The 24,716-nt window shown below is 27.7% G+C and overlaps 1 protein-coding gene and 1 long non-coding RNA gene across 2 annotated transcripts in view; one reads left to right on the top strand and one right to left on the bottom strand.

Moving 5' to 3' along the window:
* Positions 1-7,264: 7,264 nt before the first annotated feature.
* On the top strand, positions 7,265-21,652 carry LOC100200223 (cyclic AMP-responsive element-binding protein; the record flags this gene model as incomplete). The annotated part of the gene is given in 7 exon segments (NM_001309685.1): positions 7,265-7,340; positions 14,746-14,952; positions 15,036-15,264; positions 21,283-21,336; positions 21,421-21,536; positions 21,607-21,645; positions 21,648-21,652. Coding segments are annotated over 6 exon segments (646 nt in total), but the record flags the coding sequence as incomplete, so codon positions are not given.
* A 2,400-nt stretch (positions 21,653-24,052) lies between these two features.
* LOC136087422 (uncharacterized) overlaps positions 24,053-24,716 on the bottom strand; it is a 6,856-nt gene continuing 6,192 nt past the window's right edge. Inside the window, exon 5 of the long non-coding RNA XR_010641784.1 lies at positions 24,053-24,180. This is a non-coding gene — a long non-coding RNA (uncharacterized LOC136087422). The remainder of the gene's footprint in view (positions 24,181-24,716) is intronic.

Genomic DNA, 24,716 nt, shown 5'->3' with positions numbered 1-24,716 from the left:
TAGGAGACATCTCAAATTATCTAAAAGATGTTAGTATTTATATTAATGATTAATAAATTTGAGCATTATTAAAGTATTAATAAAAGTACATCTTTGTTATAATAATAAGTTATCTTTTAGAGTTGTATAGCATTTAGAGCGCTGAAAGGAGCTTATTGGTGTATATGTACGAGCTTGGGTGACTCTGAAGGCATGTGCAAGAGGCGAACAAACCACAATATCTTTATAAAAACTTTCTGTAAAAAAGAAAAAAAAATTGTCATTGTTGGCTAGTTTTTCGCAGGATTTAGTCTCGAGAATATTTTGAAAGAGGCCATAAGTACTTTTTATAAATATTGACAAACTTATCTTTACCCTGCAATAAGTCAAAAGTAAAACAAATTTAATTCAATCGTATTTGTTTTGAGATTTTCTTTTAAGCATCAATTTTTGCCACAACGGAACATTAAACAACTGTAATGCAATATTTTTTAATCATTAATGATTGTTATCCCTACGAATGATTATATAATATATAGCAATATTGTATATTATATTTTTTATAATTGGTTGAAAGTACAGATAAGTGCTTACTTTTAACTAAGTAAAGCAAACTTTTTTTCTTCTTTTTTTTAGGGGTCCCAATCACAGAACACCGCGCAATCACAATCACAGAACACCGAGCATTTAATTAGGAAGTTACGCCTCTTTCCTTACTGATGGCGCTAAATATGTCCGGAGCTCGCTTCGAACCCTGGATTTGCTTATAAAGCAAGCGCTTTAACCACTCCTCCACGGTCGCACTTTTTACTTAAATCTGTACTCTTAAGTAAAAAAAGTACAAAATTAAGAACAAAGTCAAGTTTAAGCTTATTTTTATAAAAATAATACGGATGTTGAGTTCTAAACTCGTTGTTAACCTCTTTTTTTAAGTAAAGTTTCTAACTACACCAGCGATCATTGTTGCAAAACAGGGCGACTTGTTATATTGTTGCGATGCGGATTTTATTTATCATTTTTAATATGCTTTCTGTTGGTCTTTAAACAATTACAAATTCTTATATTATGAGTTACTTATAAAAAAACTGAAACAGTATGGAGTAAAAAAAAAACAACGTTTTTACTGGTAAATTTTAAACTTTGGCTGAAAAGTTAACAATCAAACAGGGCATAATACATAATTCAAATATATTAAATGAGGAATTATTTAAAACAAATAAGTGCTCATTATTAAACTTTCATTGAATGTAAACATTTAATTTGTTAAATCTTACCAATTAATAAATTGTTAAAAAATCTTACAATATCTTACATATAGAATTGATAATGTTCCTCTAAAAATAAACAATTTCTTATCAATTCAGTAAACTCCCGGTTATTCGAACCTCCAAGGGGAACAAGAATTTACTTTGAATAACCGAAAGTTCGAATAACTAATCTTCTTTAAAGTGACCAATTTTAAGTTACTATTAAATTTTAACAGTAGTAGAAAGTAAAAAAGAAAAACTTTGGAATAAGATGACGTTTAAGTCTTTACCTTCTAAAAAAAAAGCAATCTAAAATAAAGAAATAAAATATTTGCAGTTTTTTGAAAAAATTGTCCATTTTTGATTGCTTTTTTGCCTCTAAAGAATGTTTATCAAACATCTTTTATACTAGGTTTAGCATTTTTCGGATTTTGACGCCGTTATTTTCAAAAAGAGACCAACATTCAATTAACTCTATTGCACGAGTAACCTCTGATAATTTTGACTTTACGGAGGCAAATCGTTCGAATCTTCGTCCATCTCCTTATCTACCTTAGCACAATCGTTGATTAAAATGGAATCCAGAATTTCTCGATCTGTGATAACGATTGCTTCGCATGTACAAATATCAAAATCTATGTTTACGTAATCTTCAACAGCAAAATCTTTTTCTACTAAGCCACGTGATCTATGCTCTTTGACGTTTTCTTCAAGCAATTCAAAAGGATCTTCTTCACCTTTTATAGTTGCAACCGGAATTTCCTTTGAGATGCCTGCCTTTCTAAAGCAATTTATTACAGTGTTAGTCTATACAGCATCCCATGACTTGACCAACATGCTCATAGCTTCAAGAATGTTGAGATTTGGGGTCGTTTTACCAGCATCGATGTATTTTATCTGATGCCTCACAACATTCGTGCGATAAAAAGTCTTCAATGCCCTTATGACTCCCTGGTCCAGTGGTTGTCTTTTGGAGGTTGTGTTTGGTGGTAAAAATACTAATTCAACTGCTTTGAGATTTTCAACATTAGGATGAGCTGGGCAGTTATCTATGATTAGTGCAACTTTTCTACCCTCAGCATTAAACTTTGCGTCAAGTCTCCTTACATAATCAGTAAAGATTTTAGAGTCTATCCAGGAATTATTTTGGAACTTGTACTGACAAGGTAGGCTTTTGACACCTTTAAAACATCGTGGTTTTGTGCTTTTCCGATTATAAACATAGGCAGCTTTTCACCAACCCCATTTCCTGCTGCTAAGCCTGTTAAACAATTTTGTTTAATTTTCCTCCTGCAAATTGTTCACTTTTTAGATGAAAGGTTTTTGTTGGTGGCTGTTGATAAAATAAACCAAACTCGACAGCGTTGTAAACATCTCTCAATTCATACCTTGAGAGGATAGTGGGCAAATGGGTTTGCTCCCAACTTGATGTCTTTTCTGCTGTACATGACTTTTCCTCGCCAGAAATAGTTCGAAAAACAACATTATTAAGCCACCCTTCTGAAGCCTTAAAATACGCAATGTTGAGCTCTTTTGCAAAACCTGAAGCTTTTTCTCTAATGATGTGTCCACCAATCGGTACATTTCGTTTACGTGCGCTCATAAACCATTTATATACAGCTTTATCAACGGAATCATGCTTTCCCAAACTTAACTTTTGTCTCTTTGCTCCAAATTGACCTGACTCATACTTGCTAATTATGTTTTTTTTATGCGTAATCCAAAGTTAAAAGTAAGTTTTTATGCGTAATCCAAAGTTAAAAGTAAGTTAAAGTGTTTTGAGGAACACTGAACTTTTTTGCAACATTTTTTTTAATTAGTCCTTTTTCTAAATCTTTAAGAGCAAGATATTTTTCTTTGATTGTCAGAACTATTTTCTTTTGTTTAGATGCCATGTTGAAACTTCTACCGCACTACTTTGCAAAGTCTTCGATTTTTTAATTATATTTTAATAACATTATTTCGTTTATAATATTTTGATAACGTTTAGTAACGTTACGTTTTGAAATGCAATGGAATGGTATCTTCAAACAAAGAAAAACTTCGAATAACTGACGGGGTTTTCGTTGAGGGGAGTAAAACATTGTTGCGAATAACCGAAATTTCGAATAACTACGTGTTCGAATAACTGATAGGCATTTGCTTAGGTTTGTTAAGGAAAATTCGCGGCGTATTTAAATTTCTTCGAATAAGCGGGAAATTCGAAATGCCAGTTCCAATAACCGGGAGTTTACTGTAAAACGATTATTAAAAAAAAAATCAAATGTTGATTTTTCTGAAAGTTATTTTAAGTGAAAATTTGTCGTATTTTTAAAAATCTTATATATTGAAAGTAGAATATTTACTTTCGATATATAAGATTTTAATATCTTAATATATTTCGTATTATATAAAACAAATATCTTAATATTGAATTTTAAAAAATTTATATGCTTTTTGTTTATTCATAGTTTCATCACTAAAAATTAAACACAAAATAATAATTGTTGCATACTTTAAAACACAAAACATAAAAAATGACATTTTTTCTTTTTTTAATGTCATAAATGACAATCGAAAACTATTTCGGCATAAATTGTTTTGTTTTTTAAAGTTCCAAACACATTTTTAAAATAAAAATGACATACTATAATTTACTAAAATGTATACAAAGTATACCTATCAGTCAACCAAAACTAATAGACACTTGATACTTAATGTAGTTTCTATTTTAACACCATGCACCAACATCAAACGTCTAAGCGTAAATCCATGCCAAATGATTCAGAAAAATCGTCTTATATGACTATATGATGAATGACAAATAGTCATATAAGGCATATTTATATTATGAAAAGTAATTAAAACGACAAGCGAGACAAAATATGATTTTCGAGCGAAAATAACATATTTTGAAGACTTGAATCAAACATTTTTATGAATATACTTAGATTTCTTTTAGCTACCCTAATATTTATTTGAAAAAAAAAAGTTGCTTTTTTCATTAAATTTTTTCATTAAAGAACTAGAATAATACTTTTAATTTGTAATGATTGAGATCTTCTAAACCGGTGGTCGGCAACCTGTTTTAAGTAGAAAGCCATTTTTGCGTTATCAAGTTTTAAAAAAACTTACCGAGAGAGCCGCACTCTTGCTTGCGTATATAACTGAAGATTATTATCAACAATTTATTATTTTATGATATTCAATGATATTTAAATGTCTTTTATACTTATTTTTACATATTTTAAAGTATATAAGCAAATAGATAATTAAAGCAGAAAATTTAAAACATGAGCAAATCGATTTGTAAGATTTTTGAGAATTGATTCACAGATTTGTTTTACATCAGGTTCCTAAATGAAGATTTTTAGTATTAGACAACTTTCAAGGCTAACACCATCGAAAGAATCTTAAGTTACTTTTGCAACTTTTTTTGATTTTAAACCTATTAACTGAAGTTTAAATTGAGCATTATTGACCTTTTGGAACGATTTAAAATTTGTTTTGTTGCTTTACATTTACAGGAAATGGATGTGTCAAAAATGAAAAAACAAAATTGATCTTTCTGAACTCTTTAAAATGATTGGTAAAGGAATCTTTACCAATCATTTTACAGAGTTTATCTAGCAATATCTTATTGATATTGTTTAGATGAGCTGTTATAACCTAAGAAAAATAAACTTTTTGTAACCAATTGACATTGTTTAACTCCGGGTATTCATTAATATCGAAATAGAGACCAAAACATTCAAGAACACAACCCCCCCCCCCCCTATATTATTGAACATTTGTTTTCTGAGGCAAGTGCACTTCCACTGCGCCACTGCTGCTCCAGATATGATATAATTCCATAATTTCAATTAATTATTTCATCGCTTAAAAAAAGTTTTAAAAAAAATATTTCTACTATTATAACTTTAATTCTTTATTTGTTTTAATAATAACAAAATATATTTAATTCGAACATGCTGAAGAGTCGCACAATTTGAATAAATGAGCAGTATGTGACTCGCGAGCCGCGGGTTGCCGACCCCTATTTTAAATTTTCAAATAATCTATTTAAATTGGGATTAGTGGAACTTGGCACGCAATGGCATTGTGCGAAAAGAGGGTATAAAATTAAATATTTTAAAATGATAAATACCATTCAAATAACGTTCCCTTAGAGTGAATCACTGACTAGCATTTGTTTTGCTAAACTCAATTAATGGCATCCGAAAACTTATTTTCTGATTGTGTATAACTTGGAATTTTTCTGTACCGAGAAAATGGGAAGTAAGTCGTGGCGCAGTGGTTTGATTTCTGGCTCAGAACCCAAAGTTTCGAGGTTCGACGCCTGCTCCAGCCCAACAAACGACATTGGTACGGAAGGAGGCGATTAAACGCTCTTCCGCAATACTCTATGATAAGACCGAAAGGACTTCTGGTAGCACCTAAATAACTACCGAAAATAATCTTCTTTTTTTACTTTAAGAATTGCAATCTAAAATGTAATACAGAATTTAAACAAGTAGTATATAAAAAAATAAAAAAGAGTATTAGTAAGTATTTAAGTGAAAAGAAATTTACTTTAGAAAAAAATGAAGAAATAAGTCAACCACTGAATTATAACTTGCAACAATATCTTTAACATCAATTATCTCTGAACTTGTATGTGCCAATTTGTAATTTGTTTTGTGAATTATTTGCTTTGTGTTTTCATTATCATATTCTTTAAAAGATTCATTGTGTAACTTTTGTATAAGTAGCTTTGATTTTGAGGTTAAATAATTAAAAGGAAAATTTAGTAATTTATATAATAAAAGGTAACTAACAAAACCAATAAACCATCTTAATTATAAGACAATTAAAGATTACCTTTAAAGCAAAGTGTGGTTAGACGAACTTTTACTAGTAAACGATTTTCAATTTTAATCTATTTCGAGAAATTTGTTTTAACAGTACAATATTCCATGCAAGTTTTTATTATAGGTTGTTTGCACATTTTATGGCTACAACTCAGTGACAGATGCAGCATTTTTGGTGTTTGATGAGCTAACTTCCAGACATGAGTTTGCTTCGTGTCTGGAAAATTATTACCATATAAAGTTTGAACTCCCTCAATTTGAAGGGGTAACAAATGAGGTCATTATGAGGTCACAGTTTTTCAACAAAAAGAGATTATTCCATGAAACTTAGAATATATAGATGAAAATAAATTTAGTAAAAAATAGTGAAAAACTATATTATTAATATGCTGCTCTCATGTTTGGGGTTGGTGGGTGAGAATTTTATGACTGTTTTGTTCTCGGGCTCTAATTATTGCAATTTTTTGCAAAGCACCCTCATTTGACATAAGTATGTTTATACTTATGTCAAATATAATTGTTTGAAGCATTCCTGGAAGTTAGCTATCATAAACACCAAAAAATGCTGCATCCGTCACAACTACAACTAAAAACAATAATAAAAGCTTCTGAATAAAAAATAAAAACTCTATATAAATGTCTAAATTGTTTTAAATTTTTACTTTTCTAAAACTCATAGCAAAAAGTTTCTTTTTTCTTTTTCTTTTTTTTTTCAACTTGAATGTAAACAATTTTAATGTAAAAAATTATTACTTGTATCATTTCTAGCTAACTTTATTTTTGAAAAAGTAAAAAATAGTAGTTTTTCCAATAAGTTGAGCGTTTTATGATATATCTGGAGGGTCAATATTTTGATGAACCTTAAATTCGCATGTTAATTTGAAAAGTTCAAACATTTCACACGTTATTTATTAGTTAAAAGTTTTTTATTTAGATTTTTTTACACGCTAAATAAAGCTCGCAAATGACGTCACAAAAAAAACACTTTGATTTGATTGGTTAAATAATTCTAGCATTGGTCACTTTTACTATCTATTGCGTAATATCTAAATTTCATTCTAAATAAAGATAGTGTAACCACATAATCTTTACAAATGTTTGATTGGAGGGGATTTAGATGACGCCTGCGTACGTCAACGACTCAAAGTCATGCAAATTTCTACTTTACCTCAGATGTTAAGTGACGTGAGTGTATGACGCATTTTTCATCACAACCTGAGCATCCAAGAAAGCGTAACAAATAACTTGTTGAAGATTATTTACTATCACGAGGGTAATAGAAATAGTGAGTTATTCGATAAAGTTCATTGATTATTCTTTGTTTTAAAAACTGTTATATAGTGAATAATGATTCTATATTCTACCCTGGTCATAGATAAAAAATATCTGTTGAATGAAAGTAATCTTAACTTGAGTAACTTATGGTGACAACTATTACATACTTTATATAGTTATAGGAGAACTATAAAAAGCATGTTTAAACTCTTAGGACAGTTGACAAGAAAGCCACCTTTCAGACCTATTTTGTATGAAAATAAAAGTGTAGGTTTTTTTAATGAATTTATATATAATCCATATAATGAGCTACATGCATGTATATATATATATATATATATATATATATATATATATATATATATATATATATATATATATATATATATATATATATATATATATATATATATATATATATATATATATATGTATGTATGTATGTATGTATGTATATATATATATGTATATATATATTATATATAGTTATAGTACATAGTGGTAGAGTCTGTATGTTTTATAACATAAAAGTAAAAATCTATATAATCAGTTAAACAACAAAGTACCAAACTAATTTAAAATCTAAAAGTATTAAAATACACAAGAAATTGTTAAAGGTTAGATTAGATAAATAGAAGTAATAAAGTAAGAAACTATAAACTATGTAGAAAGTGTCTTTTATAAATATACTCTCTTTAGGTATTAAGTCAAACTTATTTGAAGTGAAGTACAAAATGGAAATACATTCATTATTTTAAAAATGTTGTAATTTTTTTTTTAAATAAAGTAAAATAGTTTAAACCACTTGTCAACTCAATATGCTTTATTAAATACTAAATGAAGAAAAAAAAGTAAAAGAAAAGAAATGTATTTTAATTTGCTTTATAAACGAAAAGTTGGAAAAAAAAATTATGTTAAGAAAATGACATGTACTTTTAAGTATAACAACATTTATTTTTATGAAATATATACAGGTAATTTTATTCAATTAAAGAATGTTTGCATTTAAAGAATACTTGGAATTTATATTGCATCAAGCTCGGCTAAAACAAATAGACTAAGCAATGGTTAAGCCTAATTATGTTTTAAATATGTTTAAGAAACTATTAGGGTAATGTTGCAGAATAGGGCGTATCATCTTTTTTTTTTTCGCTTGTTGCGCTTTCGTGTTGTTGGCTCAAAGTGGAGACTTTTTAATATAAACAAATTGAATGTTTTTTAACTTCAGTATATACATTGACTATCTTATAGCCTGCTGCCAGTGCCGCCTAAAGGGGGGACAAAAGGGACAGTTTGTCCCGGGCGGCAGATATCCAAGGGGCACCAATAGGTGAAAGACTTTTTTTTTCCTATATTATAGGTGAAAAAAAGTCTTTCACCTATAATATAGGAAAAATTTGATAAATCATGGTTGCTGTCCCAGGCAGCATGATGGCTTTCGGCAGCCCTGCCTGCTGCTATATTATATATATCTTATAGCCTGCTGATAGACTATTTTATAGCCTTCTGCTACAAGGAAGTGCTGCTACAATGACAGAGGGTTTGGCATGGGGCAGCAATCTTTATTCATTTATTATTTCAATTAATATTCTTAATGTTTAAAAAACCTCCACTGATGAGTGCAACAAGAGAAAAAATAAAATGATTTTATGCCGCTATTCTGTAACATTACCACTATTAGAAATAAAATGTGTGCAAACTTCTCAAAATCGACAGAGTACACTGCTGAATACTTTTCATCAGTTTGGAATCCATTCTTTAGGAAGGACACTTAACAGCATGAACAGATACAAAAGCGTGCTTCCACAGCTGTCAAGTCTTAACTACTTAAATTAAATGCAGATCAAGAGGTGACTTTATCCAATATTTTGAAATTTTAAAGAATTTTCATATTGTTAAGTGACAAAGTTCTACTCTCACCTTGTCAACAGTTGGCGGTCTGTGTAGAACTAAACAAATAGTTTAGCACATCCATAGTGATGATCTGAAATTCAGTTTGATTTTTATGCAATAATGTTTAGAATTTTTATGCAACCATGTTTTGCATGGTTTAAATCATCTACCTGATTATGAAGTTGTTTCAAAGTTGATGAATTTAAAAACTAACAGCATCTGTTTTAAAAACTACAGCACTTGTTTATCTGTCTACTAGAGCCAGGTCAGATTCCCATTTTATAGAAGTTTATAACTATTATTGTAAATACACATTAGTATCACCTGTATAATATTAATTTGAAAGTATAAAATATAACTTTTATATAAATGTATACTTTTATATGTATGTATAGTTTTTATTATTATTGGTTTTATTTAAAGTTTAAGATCTATAATGCTACTCTTTCATGGTTAGGACGGGTTTATTCATATTAGATCTGTAAAATAAGTTAACACCTGATTTGCAGATCAGGCCTGATTTTTTTGTGATGATACTAGGTAAGTTGCTTTTAATTTGGCCAAAGAACCTCACTTGCCCCAATATAGTATCCGTTTAATGTTTTCACTGGAACAAATAAAAGAATTTTTATTATTTTTGATACAATTTCAGAAGTCTCAATGATATTTCTTGTCACACTTTGTCTGGTGAATTTTTTTTTATGCGAGATAACACTTTTTCACAAACAAACACTGGACTCTTTAAATAATTTCTTTCAACTCTATATAATATCACTTTTGATGACATAAGACATTCTGGCAAATTATTTATAAGTAAAATAATAATGGGACCAAAATTGATCTTTGTAGTATTCCCAGTGTTATTAAAACTCTCTTGTTGTTAAAACTTTCTTGTTATTAATACTACTCAAACTCATTTCTAGATAATTCTTATCTTCTCATTCTTTTAAGAAGAAAATTTTGGCTTGTAGTATCAAAACCCTTTGTTAAGTCAATACACTACTTACAAAAAAAGTTTTACATTTAAAGTTTCATGAAATGACCAACATTTTAGTATTTCAAGTAATTCCTAAGAGTTACAAGAGTTTTAGTTCCCTTGTGATCTATATTTATTAAATACTATTTTTAAACTAAACTGTTTTCATTAATGTTTTTTTTTTTTGTATAGCAGTTTATATGTGGCAGCAAGTGAGGCTCCTACAAAAACAACTGTTAAATTTGATTTGCACTTTAAAAAATTCACATCTTAAGTTAAAATATTTTTCTTCTTAAAAAGTTCTTGACTAAGAGATGTTGTAAGTTGCAACATCTAATAAAATAAAATATGATATTTTTTTGAATGTCACTTTTCTTCAGCAGAGCAAATATATTTTTTAGGAGTTATTCTGTTCTTTAGAAGAACAGCTAGTAAAGTTAACAGTGTAGTCATTTTTGTTCTTATCAATAATGACATCTGCAGGTGTTCTGAGAATTTCCTTTGCCGCTCTCTACAATAAAAACTGACAGGGAAATGTTGTTGCATGTTACCAGTTAGCTTCTTAGTATGTGGTTGCATCATCGGTTTTTCTCATTGATTAGTAAGTTACTCCTTCATTCTTGTTCTTTTAATTATAAACTTACTGTGTCAGTCCAAGTAGTAAAGTTCTAAGCAGTAAAGCTAGGTTCTGAAGTTCCAAGTCATCTGAGAGCTGTTTGTTTGGTGCTGAATAATCTGACTGAGGTGATTCAAATCCATTAATGCAACAATTCTTTTTTTTTTTTTCTTATTTGGCCTTTATTTATAAAATAGTATAAATTTTGTATTTTTCAATAATTGCGTTAATGTTACTATTGTGAGTGTAAGATTGATTATGTGCGTCATTTTTGTTTAGAATCATTAAGCAAACAAGAAGTCAGACATAACAAATAAAATAAAATGAATCAAATGAACGACAATAATAAAAAAAGGTAAATCTGATAAAGAGAAGGGAAATTGAATGGCACATTAAAATATATCTACAATACAATACATATCTACAATAAATGGTTATGGAGTAATTTATTCAAATAAATTATATACTGTAATGAATTGAGAAATAAATATACCGGTGTAACAGATTTTAAAAAGCTTTACAACTTAGCAGACTGGATCCAGCTTAATCTGGTTTTGCCACAATTCTAATGCTGAGCTTTAAAATTATTATAAATAAATTTGCATACTTATTTTTTTTGTTTTTCTAAGAATGTGTTGTTGTTTTTTGTTGTTTCTTGTATTATACTGTTTTTATTTATTATTTTACTTTGTTTTTTTTTAATTTAATTTTTACTTGACTGATTAAAATAAAGGCTTAGCAGAGTATACAATGTACATTTACTGATTCATTTAACCTTAGGTGCAGCATAGTGTACATTGACTGAATGTTTTGTTTTGGGAATATACATATATGTGTGAGTGTATAAATATATATATATATATATATATACACACACAGGAGTCGAAATATGGGCCAGATATCAGCATACCTTGGACTATCTTTAAGACCCATCTGAAGGAGGCAACCAACTATTGTTTATTTTTTCTGACAAAATGAACAATGGTTAGTTGCCTCCTGTTAGCAGGTCTTAATAAATGGTCTTAGGGGGGTTGATATCTGACACCTATTTTGCCTCTTATATATATACAGCTCTCTGAATTAGCGTCTAAAATTGGCAATGCCAACCAAACTGCCGAGCTAAAAGTGTTTGAGTTTGGCAAAAAATCGCCGACCTCATTTCTATGTTTTATGATTAGATCTTTGTGTCAAAAAATTTTTGCTGACCTGATTGCTGACCTCTAATAGTTCAAGGTCAGCAGTTTATTGCTGACCTCATTTTTTCTAATTCCGAAGGCTGATATATATATATATATATATATATATATATATATATATATATATATATATATATATATATATATATATATATATATATAAAGAGAGAGAGTTGATTCCTGGTAAGTTGGACAATGGTTATCTCGAACTGTTTTATCTGGTCCCTTTAAAATTACTATTAAAATTTTCCGGTTAAGTCAAACCTTGGATAACTTGAACTTGATTAGGTTAAACCATTTGTCCCCTTTCACCAAATTTTATAATTAAAGTTTTTTTAAAAAAGAAGTCATTCCATATATAACATAAGTAACTGTAGCTTAATGTTTTCCTAATTTTTTTGTTGTATTTAAATCTGAATAGAATAGATCATTATCAGACATAAAAATAATGCTATAATAAAACTGTTAAAAGACAAAACATGATAAAACCATTAAAAAAACAATTGTTTTATAGTTTAGTGAACTTTTAAAATAAAAGTCCACGGTAAAAGGTCTAAAAGTTTCTAAATAAAAGACTGCAGTAAAAGGACCTTTTAGAAATAATTTTATTACAAAATAAATCATTAAGTCACTTAACTTTTTAAAATGTTCCTAACCTTTACTTGCCGCTCAACTTTTTTATATGATCCTAGTCAAAAACTATTATCTCATTCTTCTTCATCATCTGATCCCCCTTATCATGGTACCTTTTACAACTACCTTAAAGCTGACTAGGACTATTTCCATAATTTTCTTCATGATGGCCCTTGGGTAGAAATCTTTCATCTTCCTGCTGACAGATGTGCTTCTTACATAACTTTGTGGATTCAGGCTGACATGAAATCTTTTATTCCCTCTCAACGATTCCAGGTCAAGTCTCACTCCTTCCATGGTTTTCCTCACATTGTGCAGCTGCAATTTCCAATGAAAACCATTACCTCCGTATCTATCACTAAAACAATTCTCCAGAAAACAGATGTCTGTTTATTACTGCTAGAAACTGTAAAAAGGTTTTGTCTAATGACAAAGCCTGCTATTCTCAGGTCATGAAATCTAGTATTTCATCGCAGAAATGAGGCTCTTGTGACTTCTGGAGTATTCTTAATAGTATCAATAATTAGGGCAAATCTGTTATTCCACCTCTCTTGTATGGTTCAGACTTTGTCACCTGACCTAAAGACAAAGCTGAATTGTTTGCTAAGAACTTTTCATCAAAATTATCTCTTGCTTCACTAGTTGCTTTCTACCTGATTTAGCCGTCAAACAGGTTGATCCATTGCTTGACGTTCGTATTACTACAGCTTCTGTATCTAAAGTGATTTCCTGCTTAGACTCTTCTACAGCTTGTGGCTCAGATAACATACCTGTTGTAGTCTTGCAGAAGTGTTCTCTAGAGTTGTCGTCTATACATTTAAAACTATTTCACAAGTGCTTATCAGAGTCTTGTTTTCCAGCCTGCTGGAAAGCGGCATCTGTTATTCTTATTTTCAAAAATTCTGGAGAGTGATCGAATTCCTATTAGCAAACACTTAATCTTTCATCTTGAATTTAATAACTTACTTTCTGATCATCTATATGGATTTCGACCTTCTTGTTCTACAGCTGATTTGCTAACAGTAATAACTGATAGGTTTTATTGAGCATTAAATAAAGGTGGAAAGGTTAAGGCTATTGCTCTTGACATTTCTAAAGCTTTTGATAAAATTTGGCATGCTAATCTTCTCCATAAACTTTCTTCTTACTATCTAGTAACATTTAAAATTATTGAATTATTCCTTTCCAATCATAGTATAAATGTTGTCCTCGATGGACAGCACTTTACTTTTTGTTCTGTGACTTCAGGGGTTCCTCAAGTTTTAATTTCTGGGCCTATTCTCTTTTTAATTTACATTAATGATCTTCCAGATATTTTCACATCTAAAGTGGCATTGTTCGCTGATGATACTACCATTTATTCTTGTCATGATAAGAAGTCAACACTCTCTGATTGCTTGGAGGGGGCATTTGAGCTTGAAATGGATCTTTCTTCTGCTACAGCATGGGGCTCACTGTGGCTGATGAACTTTAATTCAGATAAAACTCAATTTTTTCCAGTTATTATTGCAGCAATCCAGATCTTCCTATTTTTATGAATGATAATGTACTTGGTGAGTCATCTACCCTTCATCTCTTTAGGATTAATTCTTTGGAATTTGCTTACTTCATCTTGCTTTTCTGACTTGTATAATTTTCAATATTTTAAGTGGTCTGTCAATTATTATCTTGCTTAGCAATCTTCATCTTTTTTCTTCCAGTAACTTCCAACTCTAAATAGTGGTTGCTTGCAGCCTTATTGGAAATGAAGATGTTTAAAAAAAAAAGTTATCTTTAGACTGTAATGCATGAATACAATCTGTAAATTCTTTCATTGAAATATTAGTACAATAGTGTAAATCTAATGTATATACTTTAGCATTGACTGAAGAAAAAATATCATAACTCAAACAAATATCTTATATCAGGCAAAGTTCAACTTAACAGCAGTTTGCTTAAGTCAAATATTCATTAAGTTGAACCATTTTCCTTGGTTACTTGGAGGTTCAAGTTATCGTTAATCAACTGTATGTGTGTGTGTATATATATAAGCACACATATATCTACCAAAATGCTCTGGATTTTTATGGCTCTGATTTTGCAAACTTAAAATGTATTTTAGGATTATGGAGTTAGCTAGACATTCATTTCAACAACCATTAAATGTTGCTCCTAGTTTATCAAATGTTAATAAAACGTCTGTAGTGCTTCAACAACAGTCAGTAATTCAATCAAATCAGCATCAACTACAGCATCAGCTGCAAAATATGCATGATGGAGGCATTGAAGGAAAAAGAAGGGAAATACTGGCTAGAAGACCATCGTATAGGTTTTAACTTGATATCTTTAATTATAATAAAATGATTTTTTACAGAAGTATTTGTGAATATATTTGTTTTCATAATTTTATAGGCGTATACTTGATGATCTGGCAGGAGATGGTCCAGTAAAAATGGAAAATTATGATGACACTGGTAGTAGTGGAGAGTCAAGTCCAAATGGAAATAATGAAGAAGATATTAACGGCATAAATCAAAATGCAATTCATCAAGAAAAACAATATCAAAATATACATTTAAATGGAATTGTTTCATCAGTTCAAGGTGGAGAAAATTCAATGAATCAGTTACATGATTCTCAGGTAATAAATAGTTATGATATTTTAAAGTTTTTTTTTATAAAAATATCAAGTAATTCTTTTTTTTATTTTAAAAATCTTATTGTTTGTTTCTTTTATATTTGTTTTAAATTTGTTTTTTTTTTTCAATGGAATTTTTTGTTTAAAAAATTTTTTCTTTTAAAAAAAAAGCAACTGTTGCCTAAAATATTTTTTTTCATAAGTGGGATTTTTAGTAGTGCTGTTAAAATGCTTTCGTAGTAAATTAATGGTGTTTTACTTTTAAATGGAACTTGTGTTGGAATTAGGATTAAGCTCTATTTATGGTTTTTTATAGTGATGAAAATTTCAGGGAAAATTTTCAGAAAAGTTCAAAATAATTGTTACATTAATTTATATCAGGCTATTCTGGAATCAGAGGGTAATACAGCATCTATTGTACCACAAGTCTCATTAGTTACAGTTGAGATATCTGATATGTTGCTAATCACTGTTGGCTTTACAACAAAAAGAGTATAACTCCTTGTGTTGAAAAATGTTAAGACTTTATATGTTAAGGTGTTATAAGACCAATACACTTTGCAACTTGATCCAAGATTTGTTGGTCAAGAGTTCATCTAGAAATACTTTTAGCTGAGCAGTGTGTATTCAGAATGACTGATTTTTTTAAACATCTTCACTTCCAACAAGACTGTTAGCAACCACTATTAGAGTTGAATATGCAACTGGATTTTAATCCAGTTGCATAGTATAAAGTATATGCAACTACAACATTATTGAAGAGAGACCTTTCATATTAATGTTTCATATTAGAATTTTTATTAAAAAAATATAAAAAAATGAAATCACTTAATGGATACAAGAGCATCAAAACGTTAATTTTTTTGCCTACAATTTGAAAATGTCAAATAGATTAGTTAAAATTTATGAAAACAAAATAACTCATTTCAAAAATCAGTTTATGATGATGATGAATTTAACATTTGATTATTTAAGTGAAGAAAGTGTTGGTTTATATTCGATTTGATTTTGTTTGATCTACCCTCACAAAAGGCTAAGAACTGAGATTTCCAAAGATGTATTTTTATATAATGATAGCATAGTTAAGGAATTTATTTGAAAAAAAAAAAAAAAGAAAGAATATATTAAGAAAGTTTTATTGAAAATTTTTTAAGTTACCTTAAAATTTAATATAAAACTAAATTTTCTCCAAAATGAATGCATTTTATTCTTATATACTTTTGCAAAAAAATATAACAGTTATCTGATTTCTAAGAGGATGAGTTGCTTTATTTTTTATAATTTTTTTTTATTATATAAGAGTTAATTCAGTCATTTAAAAAAAATATATTTTTCAAAATTTCCGGAAACTTTTGAGGAAATTTTTCTGAAAAATTTCAGCAATTTTCATCACTAGTTTTCAAATACTCAAATTACTCAAATTACTCAAATTCCCAAAGGACTATTATTTATTTAATTCAACAATATGGTAAAATAGATAATTAAATTTTTTTTTTTTAATGTTTACTAAAATCATTCATAAAAGTATTAACACTCTCACTTTTTTAATGATTGTGTAAGAAAAATAATTTTAATACAAACCATTTACATAAGTAAGCAACATCTCTTATAATTATCGACATCTTATAAATTTAAATCATTTTAAAAGATTTAAAAGTTTTAACTAAATCATGAATTAACGTTAAGCGTTAAGTATTTAACTAATAAATTTAGATAGTATTTCAATATCAAATACTAAATATTTGCTTTATTCAAATAGTATTTGATGAATATATACGATTAAACCCTAAGTTTATAAACTAAAAGAACGGTTGATAGCCGACTTAAAATATTGCAAATTATGAATCAGTAAAACAAGATGAACGAAGCAAATTCCAAAGAACTAATGTTCGAGGAAAAAAACTGGACAAATAAGAATTTTTAAAACACTTAGGAATAGTCACAGTAAAAGGATGAAACTTAATGGAAAGATGAGTAACACGAGAATGAATTTTTGTAGATGGCACAAGAGGCGCTAGCCCCAGATATGGCAACAGTATTCCATGCAAGGCAGATTTGAAATTTATAAGATAAAGAATAGAATCTGAAGTAAAAAAGCGGCAAGCACAATAATGAGATGCGACCTTAGCAGATGCTAATTTTGCAATCGATTTGATATATGTTATTGTATATATAATATTATTATAAGTTAGAATAAAGCAATTTTTAAAATATAACAATTTTTAAAAGTTGTCTTTCAATACCTCCTAATGTATTCTATATAATTAAATATCATTAGCAATAAAAAAAATTTTAATAAAAAATATTTTTAAGTTACTTCAAAGATCCTTGGACATTTACAGTGTTCCTAATATTCAGAATAAAAATTTTTTTTTAAAGTAAATCAACTTGGTATATCAAATTATATAAAAATTTCAAAAATAATTTTTTTATAGAAAAAAAATTATTATTTCATTGCATAAAAAAATTGGTTTTTTTAATCTAAAATTTGAAAAAGGTGCATTTTTACAAGTTTTTAGTTTGTTTTATTTTAAATATTTTTTACAAAATAATTATTTTCAAAGTTTACACAATTTTGCTTCTTTTGAGTACCAGGTTGATCTACTTTTGAAAAACTTTTTTTTTTATTAAAAAATAAAAAAAAATCCTGTAAAGGGCCTTAAAGGTAACTCTGAAAATATTTTTTATTCTAAATTTTTATTTCCAGCGTTCTTTTATATAAAAATGTTTATATAAAATACTGAAATGCAATTTTGAAAATTGTTGTTTTTTGGCCCACCCTATTGGTCATGTGAGAAAAGTAAATTAAAAACTCTAACAAATCTCTTGTTTTGGGTTACCTGTTTTTAATAACTGTATGGAAGTTTATTCCTAAATACTTTTGTTTGTACAGAACGACTTGTTTTACCTCTTTATGGTACAACAAGCTGTTATGTAGCTCCATTTAAACTTAAAGGGATCAAGACTGCCAAGATAAGTTGTGTTTATCTTAATTGTTCATGTTGTTTATATGTTTAAAAAAACGTTAGGGGTTAAATTTTTTGATTAAAACTAAATTATAAATGTATATCAATAAAAATTAAAGTTGTCATTTTGACTTTTTTATATTGATTCTCGGAGTCTTTATAATATATGCTGCAATATACAGGCTTGATAATTTATATCATGCTTGTTTAATCTGAAAGAGTTTCAGCCTATGAAGCTTAGGAATTAGGTGCAATTGCACTCTATTTCTGACTTCCATACAATATGTAATTGTAACAACTTGGCCAGGGTTTTTTTCAGATGTTTTGAGAACATTCAAGTTTATGTATGTTTTCATGTAAAAAAGAAATGAAGTTTCACACCCTAAAAGAATTAACTTCATAACATTAATCTTTTGTAATAAAGTGTTTTTATATCAGCAAAATGCTTTGAAACAAAGCGACAACTTACTTTTAATAATTAAATTGATAAATTTTATTGAGATTTTATATGATAAGTTGTTGTTGTTTTTTTTAATATATTTTACATAGTTTATTATAAATTATAAAGTATATAGTATATAGTTTTATAAATTATAAAGTTGAAGTAAGTTTTAAAAGTTATATAATTTTTGTAAATTATATAAATATAGATTAATTTTTTATTATTTAAAAAGTATGTATTTTTTATTATAAATGTAGAAATGAAAATTTCCAGAAAATTTGTAAATTTAAAAAAAAATAATTTTTTAAAAGTTGTAGGTAAATCTCATATTTAGATTATTATGGACAATTTTATGGTTACATTTTAGAAAACCCTCTGTAAAAAACATTTTTTTTTTTTTTAAATAGGAACTATAATATAAAATTAATAAATAATTTTATATGAACAATGATAATTTGTTTTCAAAATTAAAAAAAAAAAATTTCTTACTCTGTTCGCTTTGCATATTGATGTTCAGCAAGGCTGAACATTATTTTTAAATTTTGTTTTTAGGTGCCCCAAGAAGACCTAACGATCTTGTCACAGAGCACTGCGAAAGAGCATTTAGTTAGGAAATCAAACAATAAAAAAGAAACACCTATTTAAAAAAATGTATATAAAAAGATACATTATTTAAAAAATTATCTTATGATTGTTAAAAAAAAGTTGTGCTACTAAAATCTAAAACCAAATATTTTATTTTTAATTGTATTACGAATATTTTTTTTAAAAATTATACAAAATATGATTTGCTGATTTTGAGAGAAAAATACTTTGATATCTTGTCATATACTAAAACTTTTACTAAGTTTGTAGATTGCAAAGTAAAATGGAGAAGGCTTTGAGTAAAACAACATTTTTATTTTTTATTGACATACATTTATTATTTAGTTTTAATCAAAAAAATTTAGCACAAATGTTTTTTTTAAACATTTTCTTTAATATGAAGACAGCTTGTCTTAACAATTGGGGATCTCCTGTTTAAAATAATCATAAATAATCTTCGGATTATTTTTAATAGGAGATAAAACATTTTAATTCTAGTGTGTCTTGTGAATAAATGCATTTTATAATATATTATAATAGCTGAGTTTTAAAGTTTAATTACATTAAAAGTTTAATTACATTAAAAGTTTTTATTATAATTATTATATTTTTAATTTTTTTTAAGACTGTTTCATTGTTGATAACAAATGAAAATTAATGAATGGCAGGTGCCTAATACACAGCAATGTCTCTCTCCCCCAACTCAGCAACAGAGAATGGGGCAGGTAGTACTGGGTTACATGATACCAGTAGCAAGTTGATCGTGATGATCCTGAACCTGGCCTGACCTGGAGTACTTAAAAAAAGAAGTTACTTTCTGTAAGCAGTACTTTTAAACATTGCTGGGAATATTTTGGAAATGCATTAGGCAAGGCATTACATCTAACAAAATACTACATAAAGTAACTTACAGGTGAGTGAACACCACATTAGAGGTTCAGACAGAATACAAACATACATAAAGTAACATAAAGTTAAGTAAACACCATGAGAGAGGTTCAGACAGAACACAAACATACAAATAGCAACTAACAAGTAAGTAAAAACCGTGGTAGAGTTTTAGGCAGAACACAAACATACATATAAAGTGAATTACGTATGAGCTAACACAGTAACTAACTCTAACTATATAAAAAACAAAAATATATATAGATATATTTTACTATAGGGATGACAGATATTAGATAGTATTAATGACAAGAACACTTCATCTAGCCTTTGCTTAGTAAGCTAATCCTACAAAGCAGCAGGACATGGAACAGGTTGCAATGAATTATGTGTTACCAGTAGCAGGGTAATCATGATGACCATACACCTGAACTGACAACAAATTGTAATTTTAATTTTTATTATTTCTAAACGTTCAAGTAAAGGAAAAATATATAACTTTTTCAGTAAGAATTCATTTGCAAATTAACTGTTTAAGGATAGAAAACATTATTTTCCAGTTCTAAATATAATGTATTAAAATTTTGATAACCTGTGAAAAAATAATTTTTATTCAGTCTTAGTAATTATTTGTAAGTTTATTGTAAGTTCGTTATATTATCTTGCTTTAATCAAAATGCGTTGTAATCCATTTTGATTTTGGAAAGATAATGTAAATATACTGTTATTAAAGGTTTTGATTTGTTTGTCATGATAAAGAATTAGGTGGTCTTTTTCGTCCACAGTGTTGCGAGTATCTAGTTTTTGTAGTTTATGATAAAATTTATTATAAGCTTTCCGACAACCAGCTCCTAATTTCTTTACCATTTGGTTGTTATGGTAGATATTTGAATTTTTCTTTTAAGACATGTTAGTCTATTGAGCAATATAAACTATTGGTTTGTATAGCATGTTTTGAAGTGATTTGAAAACATATGCTACGCTAACCTTTAGTCTTTAGTCCATTACAAAACTCTGATCAATAAAATACCTAATATTATATAATACAATAAAATACCTAATATTACCTTAAAATTAAATTCTAAAAATTAATCTGTACCTACATAGTTTGATTTTTTTTTAATAATACCTATTTATTAGCCCGGCGATAACCAATACATAATAACAACACAAGGACCTGACAATAAAATACAGGTAATTTTTTATTTAAAAAATTACAAAAAATATGTTTTTAGTTTTAAGTAATCGTTTGCCGAAACTTCTAAACTTTTTTTGTAGGCCTACACAATAAAAGGAACGCTTCCGATGGGATTAGATAATACGTCTTTAGCATCGCCTCATCAACTCGCAGAAGAAGCTACAAGAAAACGCGAGTTACGTCTTTATAAAAATCGGTAAGTATAAACTTAAATTTTGTAAGGTAATTGAAATAAAAGAAAATTTAATTTTTACTCATTATTACAGTGAAGCCGCCAGGGAATGTAGGCGGAAAAAAAAAGAATACGTCAAATGTTTGGAAAATCGAGTTGCTGTATTAGAGAATCAAAATAAAGCTCTTATTGAAGAACTTAAATCGCTAAAAGACTTGTACTGTAGCAAAGGAGATTAAATTCAATAACCTGCACAGTTCTGTTGTGTGTTTTTAAAATATCTTTTCAGTTTTTTAAAGAGCAGATATTCGCTAAAAATCTTTTAATCATAAATGACTTTTTAATTCATATCTATTTGTAAATATATGGATGATACATATAAATATTCAAGCTTCCATGAATCAGTGATGTTATCTCCAATATATAGTTGAAATATTTTTTCAAGAAATAATTTATATCGTTTACAGTTTTATTAGTTTTTTTTTTGTTTTTTTTTCCTTCTTCACGGTTTAAGAAATTAGTTTTATTTTATCTAAAAGTTGTTTTTAATTTTACTTGTTTCTTTGGTTTTCTTAAAGGGCTTTTTCACAAATTCAATGAATTTTACAAACCCATTTTTTTCTATTTTTTTTTATTTGAAATAAATTTTTATTTATATTGTATTTATTTAAAGTTATTTTATTGGTGTAAACGATCCTTTGTCAAACAAATCAGGCGCCGCATTTTTTCTTTGATATCGTGAGTTTAACTAAAAAAATAATACCAATCGGATATTTTTTGCTCAAAAAAATTTGCTTTGAAGAAAAAAAATTCCGGACCTGAGTTGTTCTGTGGTTATTTCGTATTTTGTAGTTGTCTTTTAGTTTAAAACTATATATTTTTCATAAACTTGTAAATAAATGTATAAAAGCGTTATGGAAACTATCGTGTTTTTATTTTTGCGGATTTATTTTTGTTAACAAAACATTATCTAAACGCATAGTAATATAAATATACTTAAGATGTAGTTAAAGTTAGTAAATGGCTACTAAAAAATGTATTTTTTATGTTTCATTTATTAATCTTTCTTTTATTAGTATTAAGAAATATTCGTTCAAAATTATAATTCGAATCTACATGAATATGGGTTACTCTAAATTGCTGTAACCAATTATTAAAAAATTGAAGCCAATTAAACTTGCAATTTTATTAATTAATCAAACGTCTAATTAATTAATCAAATTTTTATCATTTAATTGCAAGCTATTTAAATCTTAGCCTATTATTAATCGAAAGCTATATATAAATAATGCCAAATCTAGATTATTAAATTTCTATGTGGAGATTGAGTTTCGGTCCTTTCCTGTTTTATATATATTTCCATATTGTTTGCATAAATAATTTTTGAAATGCTTGATTGAAATAGAATATAGTCGTGACAGCCGATGAATTTACTTTAACTATGATGTCATGAAACTATATGTGGGAATAGTATCGAAAAAAATTGCTTCAAAAACGGATTAATATTGAAACTTTTTTTGGGATTAATATCGAAAAATAATTTTAAAGAATTAACACGAAAAAAAAATACGAAATTTATTTAGAAGGAATATAATGTCGAAAATGTCTATACGATATAATATCAAAGTTTATTTAGAAAGAATATAATGTCGAAAACGTCTATACGGAATAATATTAAAATTTATTTAGAAGGAATATAATTTATTTAGAATAGGAATAGAAATTTATTTAGAAGGAATATAATGTCGAAAACGTCTATACGATATAATAACAAAGTTTATTTAGAAGGAATGTAATGTTGAAAACGTCTATACGGAATAATATTAAAATTTATTTAGAAGGAATATAATGTGGAAAACGTCTATACAGAATAATATCGAAATTTATTTAGAAGGAATATAATGTCGAAAACGTCTATACGGAATAATATCGAAATTTGGATATAGGAGTCCCAGCAAACATGTCAGCGTTGAATCAACGTTGAAAACCGGTCGCAAAAGATGTTGCAGAAACGTTGACAAAGTAGACGATTTTGCAAAGATATGTAACGTTGTTTAATAGACGTTGATTAAACGTTATTGTGTAACGTTGAAAAAGCGTTACTAAATGAAGTTACAAAAATGTCGCTACTAAACGTTGAAAAAGAGTTACTTAAAAAGCGATGAATAAACGTCGCAACTTAACGTTGAAAAATAATTACCTAAAAAGCGTTGCATAAACGCTGTTAAAGTTGTCTATTTTGCAAGGATTTGTATCGTTGTTTGTAAAACGTCGATTTAACGTGACTCAAAAACGTCGAGTAATGGTGATATATAACGTTGAATCAACAATAAAATGTGCTAAAAAAATAACGAAAAATATTTTATAACGTTATATTATAAACGTGGCTATAATATATATTCATTTGACAAATAAAGCTAAATCGAAGTTTGAACTCTGCTCTTGCAATATTTCAAAAATCGTTTTATAATACAAACCGTAATATATAATAATAAATATAAAAAAGTTTAAAATATACAATTTATAGATATATATATATATAAATAAATATATATTCATTAAGATTTATGTGTGTGAGAGTGTTTGTATATATATTTATGCAAAATATAACAATACAATTTACAGGATATCGTATCGATAGGCCAGGATATCATTGAGATACAAAAATCTAAATCAAACAATAAAACTTGTACCATTTGTAGTCAGAAAGCAAATGTAAAAATTTTTTTATTGAATTAGTATGATTATTACTAAATTTAAAAAGTAAATATAAATATATACATAGAACCTATTTATTTATACAATTTATATTTATATATAAAATATATAGATAAATAAATTATATACATATATATAAATTATATATATATAAATTATATATATAATATATATAACTAATAATAATAATGGTTTATCATCAAAATTATTCATTGGACATCAGATCTTGGGTCACTTGTGATCGAAAAAAGGGCCTAACCTACAAGCAATGTGATGAAAAATATCAAATATCAGTAAGTGGCGTTAGGAAGATGTGTATAAAATATGAAACAACTGGTTCTGCAGAAAATCAGAAAAGACTTGTCGCCCCATTAATTAATAAGACTACAACAAGAACCAATATCTTAATTGCACTGATAGAAAAAAAAAAATCAACAATAACCTCAAAACAGATTGTTGAAAATCCTTATTTAAATGTTTCCTGTC

This window comes from Hydra vulgaris, chromosome 11 (assembly GCF_038396675.1).
Source record: "Hydra vulgaris chromosome 11, alternate assembly HydraT2T_AEP".
Lineage (NCBI taxonomy): Eukaryota > Metazoa > Cnidaria > Hydrozoa > Anthoathecata > Hydridae > Hydra > Hydra vulgaris.
Note: the sequence above shows the minus strand (reverse complement) of the source record. Positions and strands in the feature narration are given on the sequence as shown.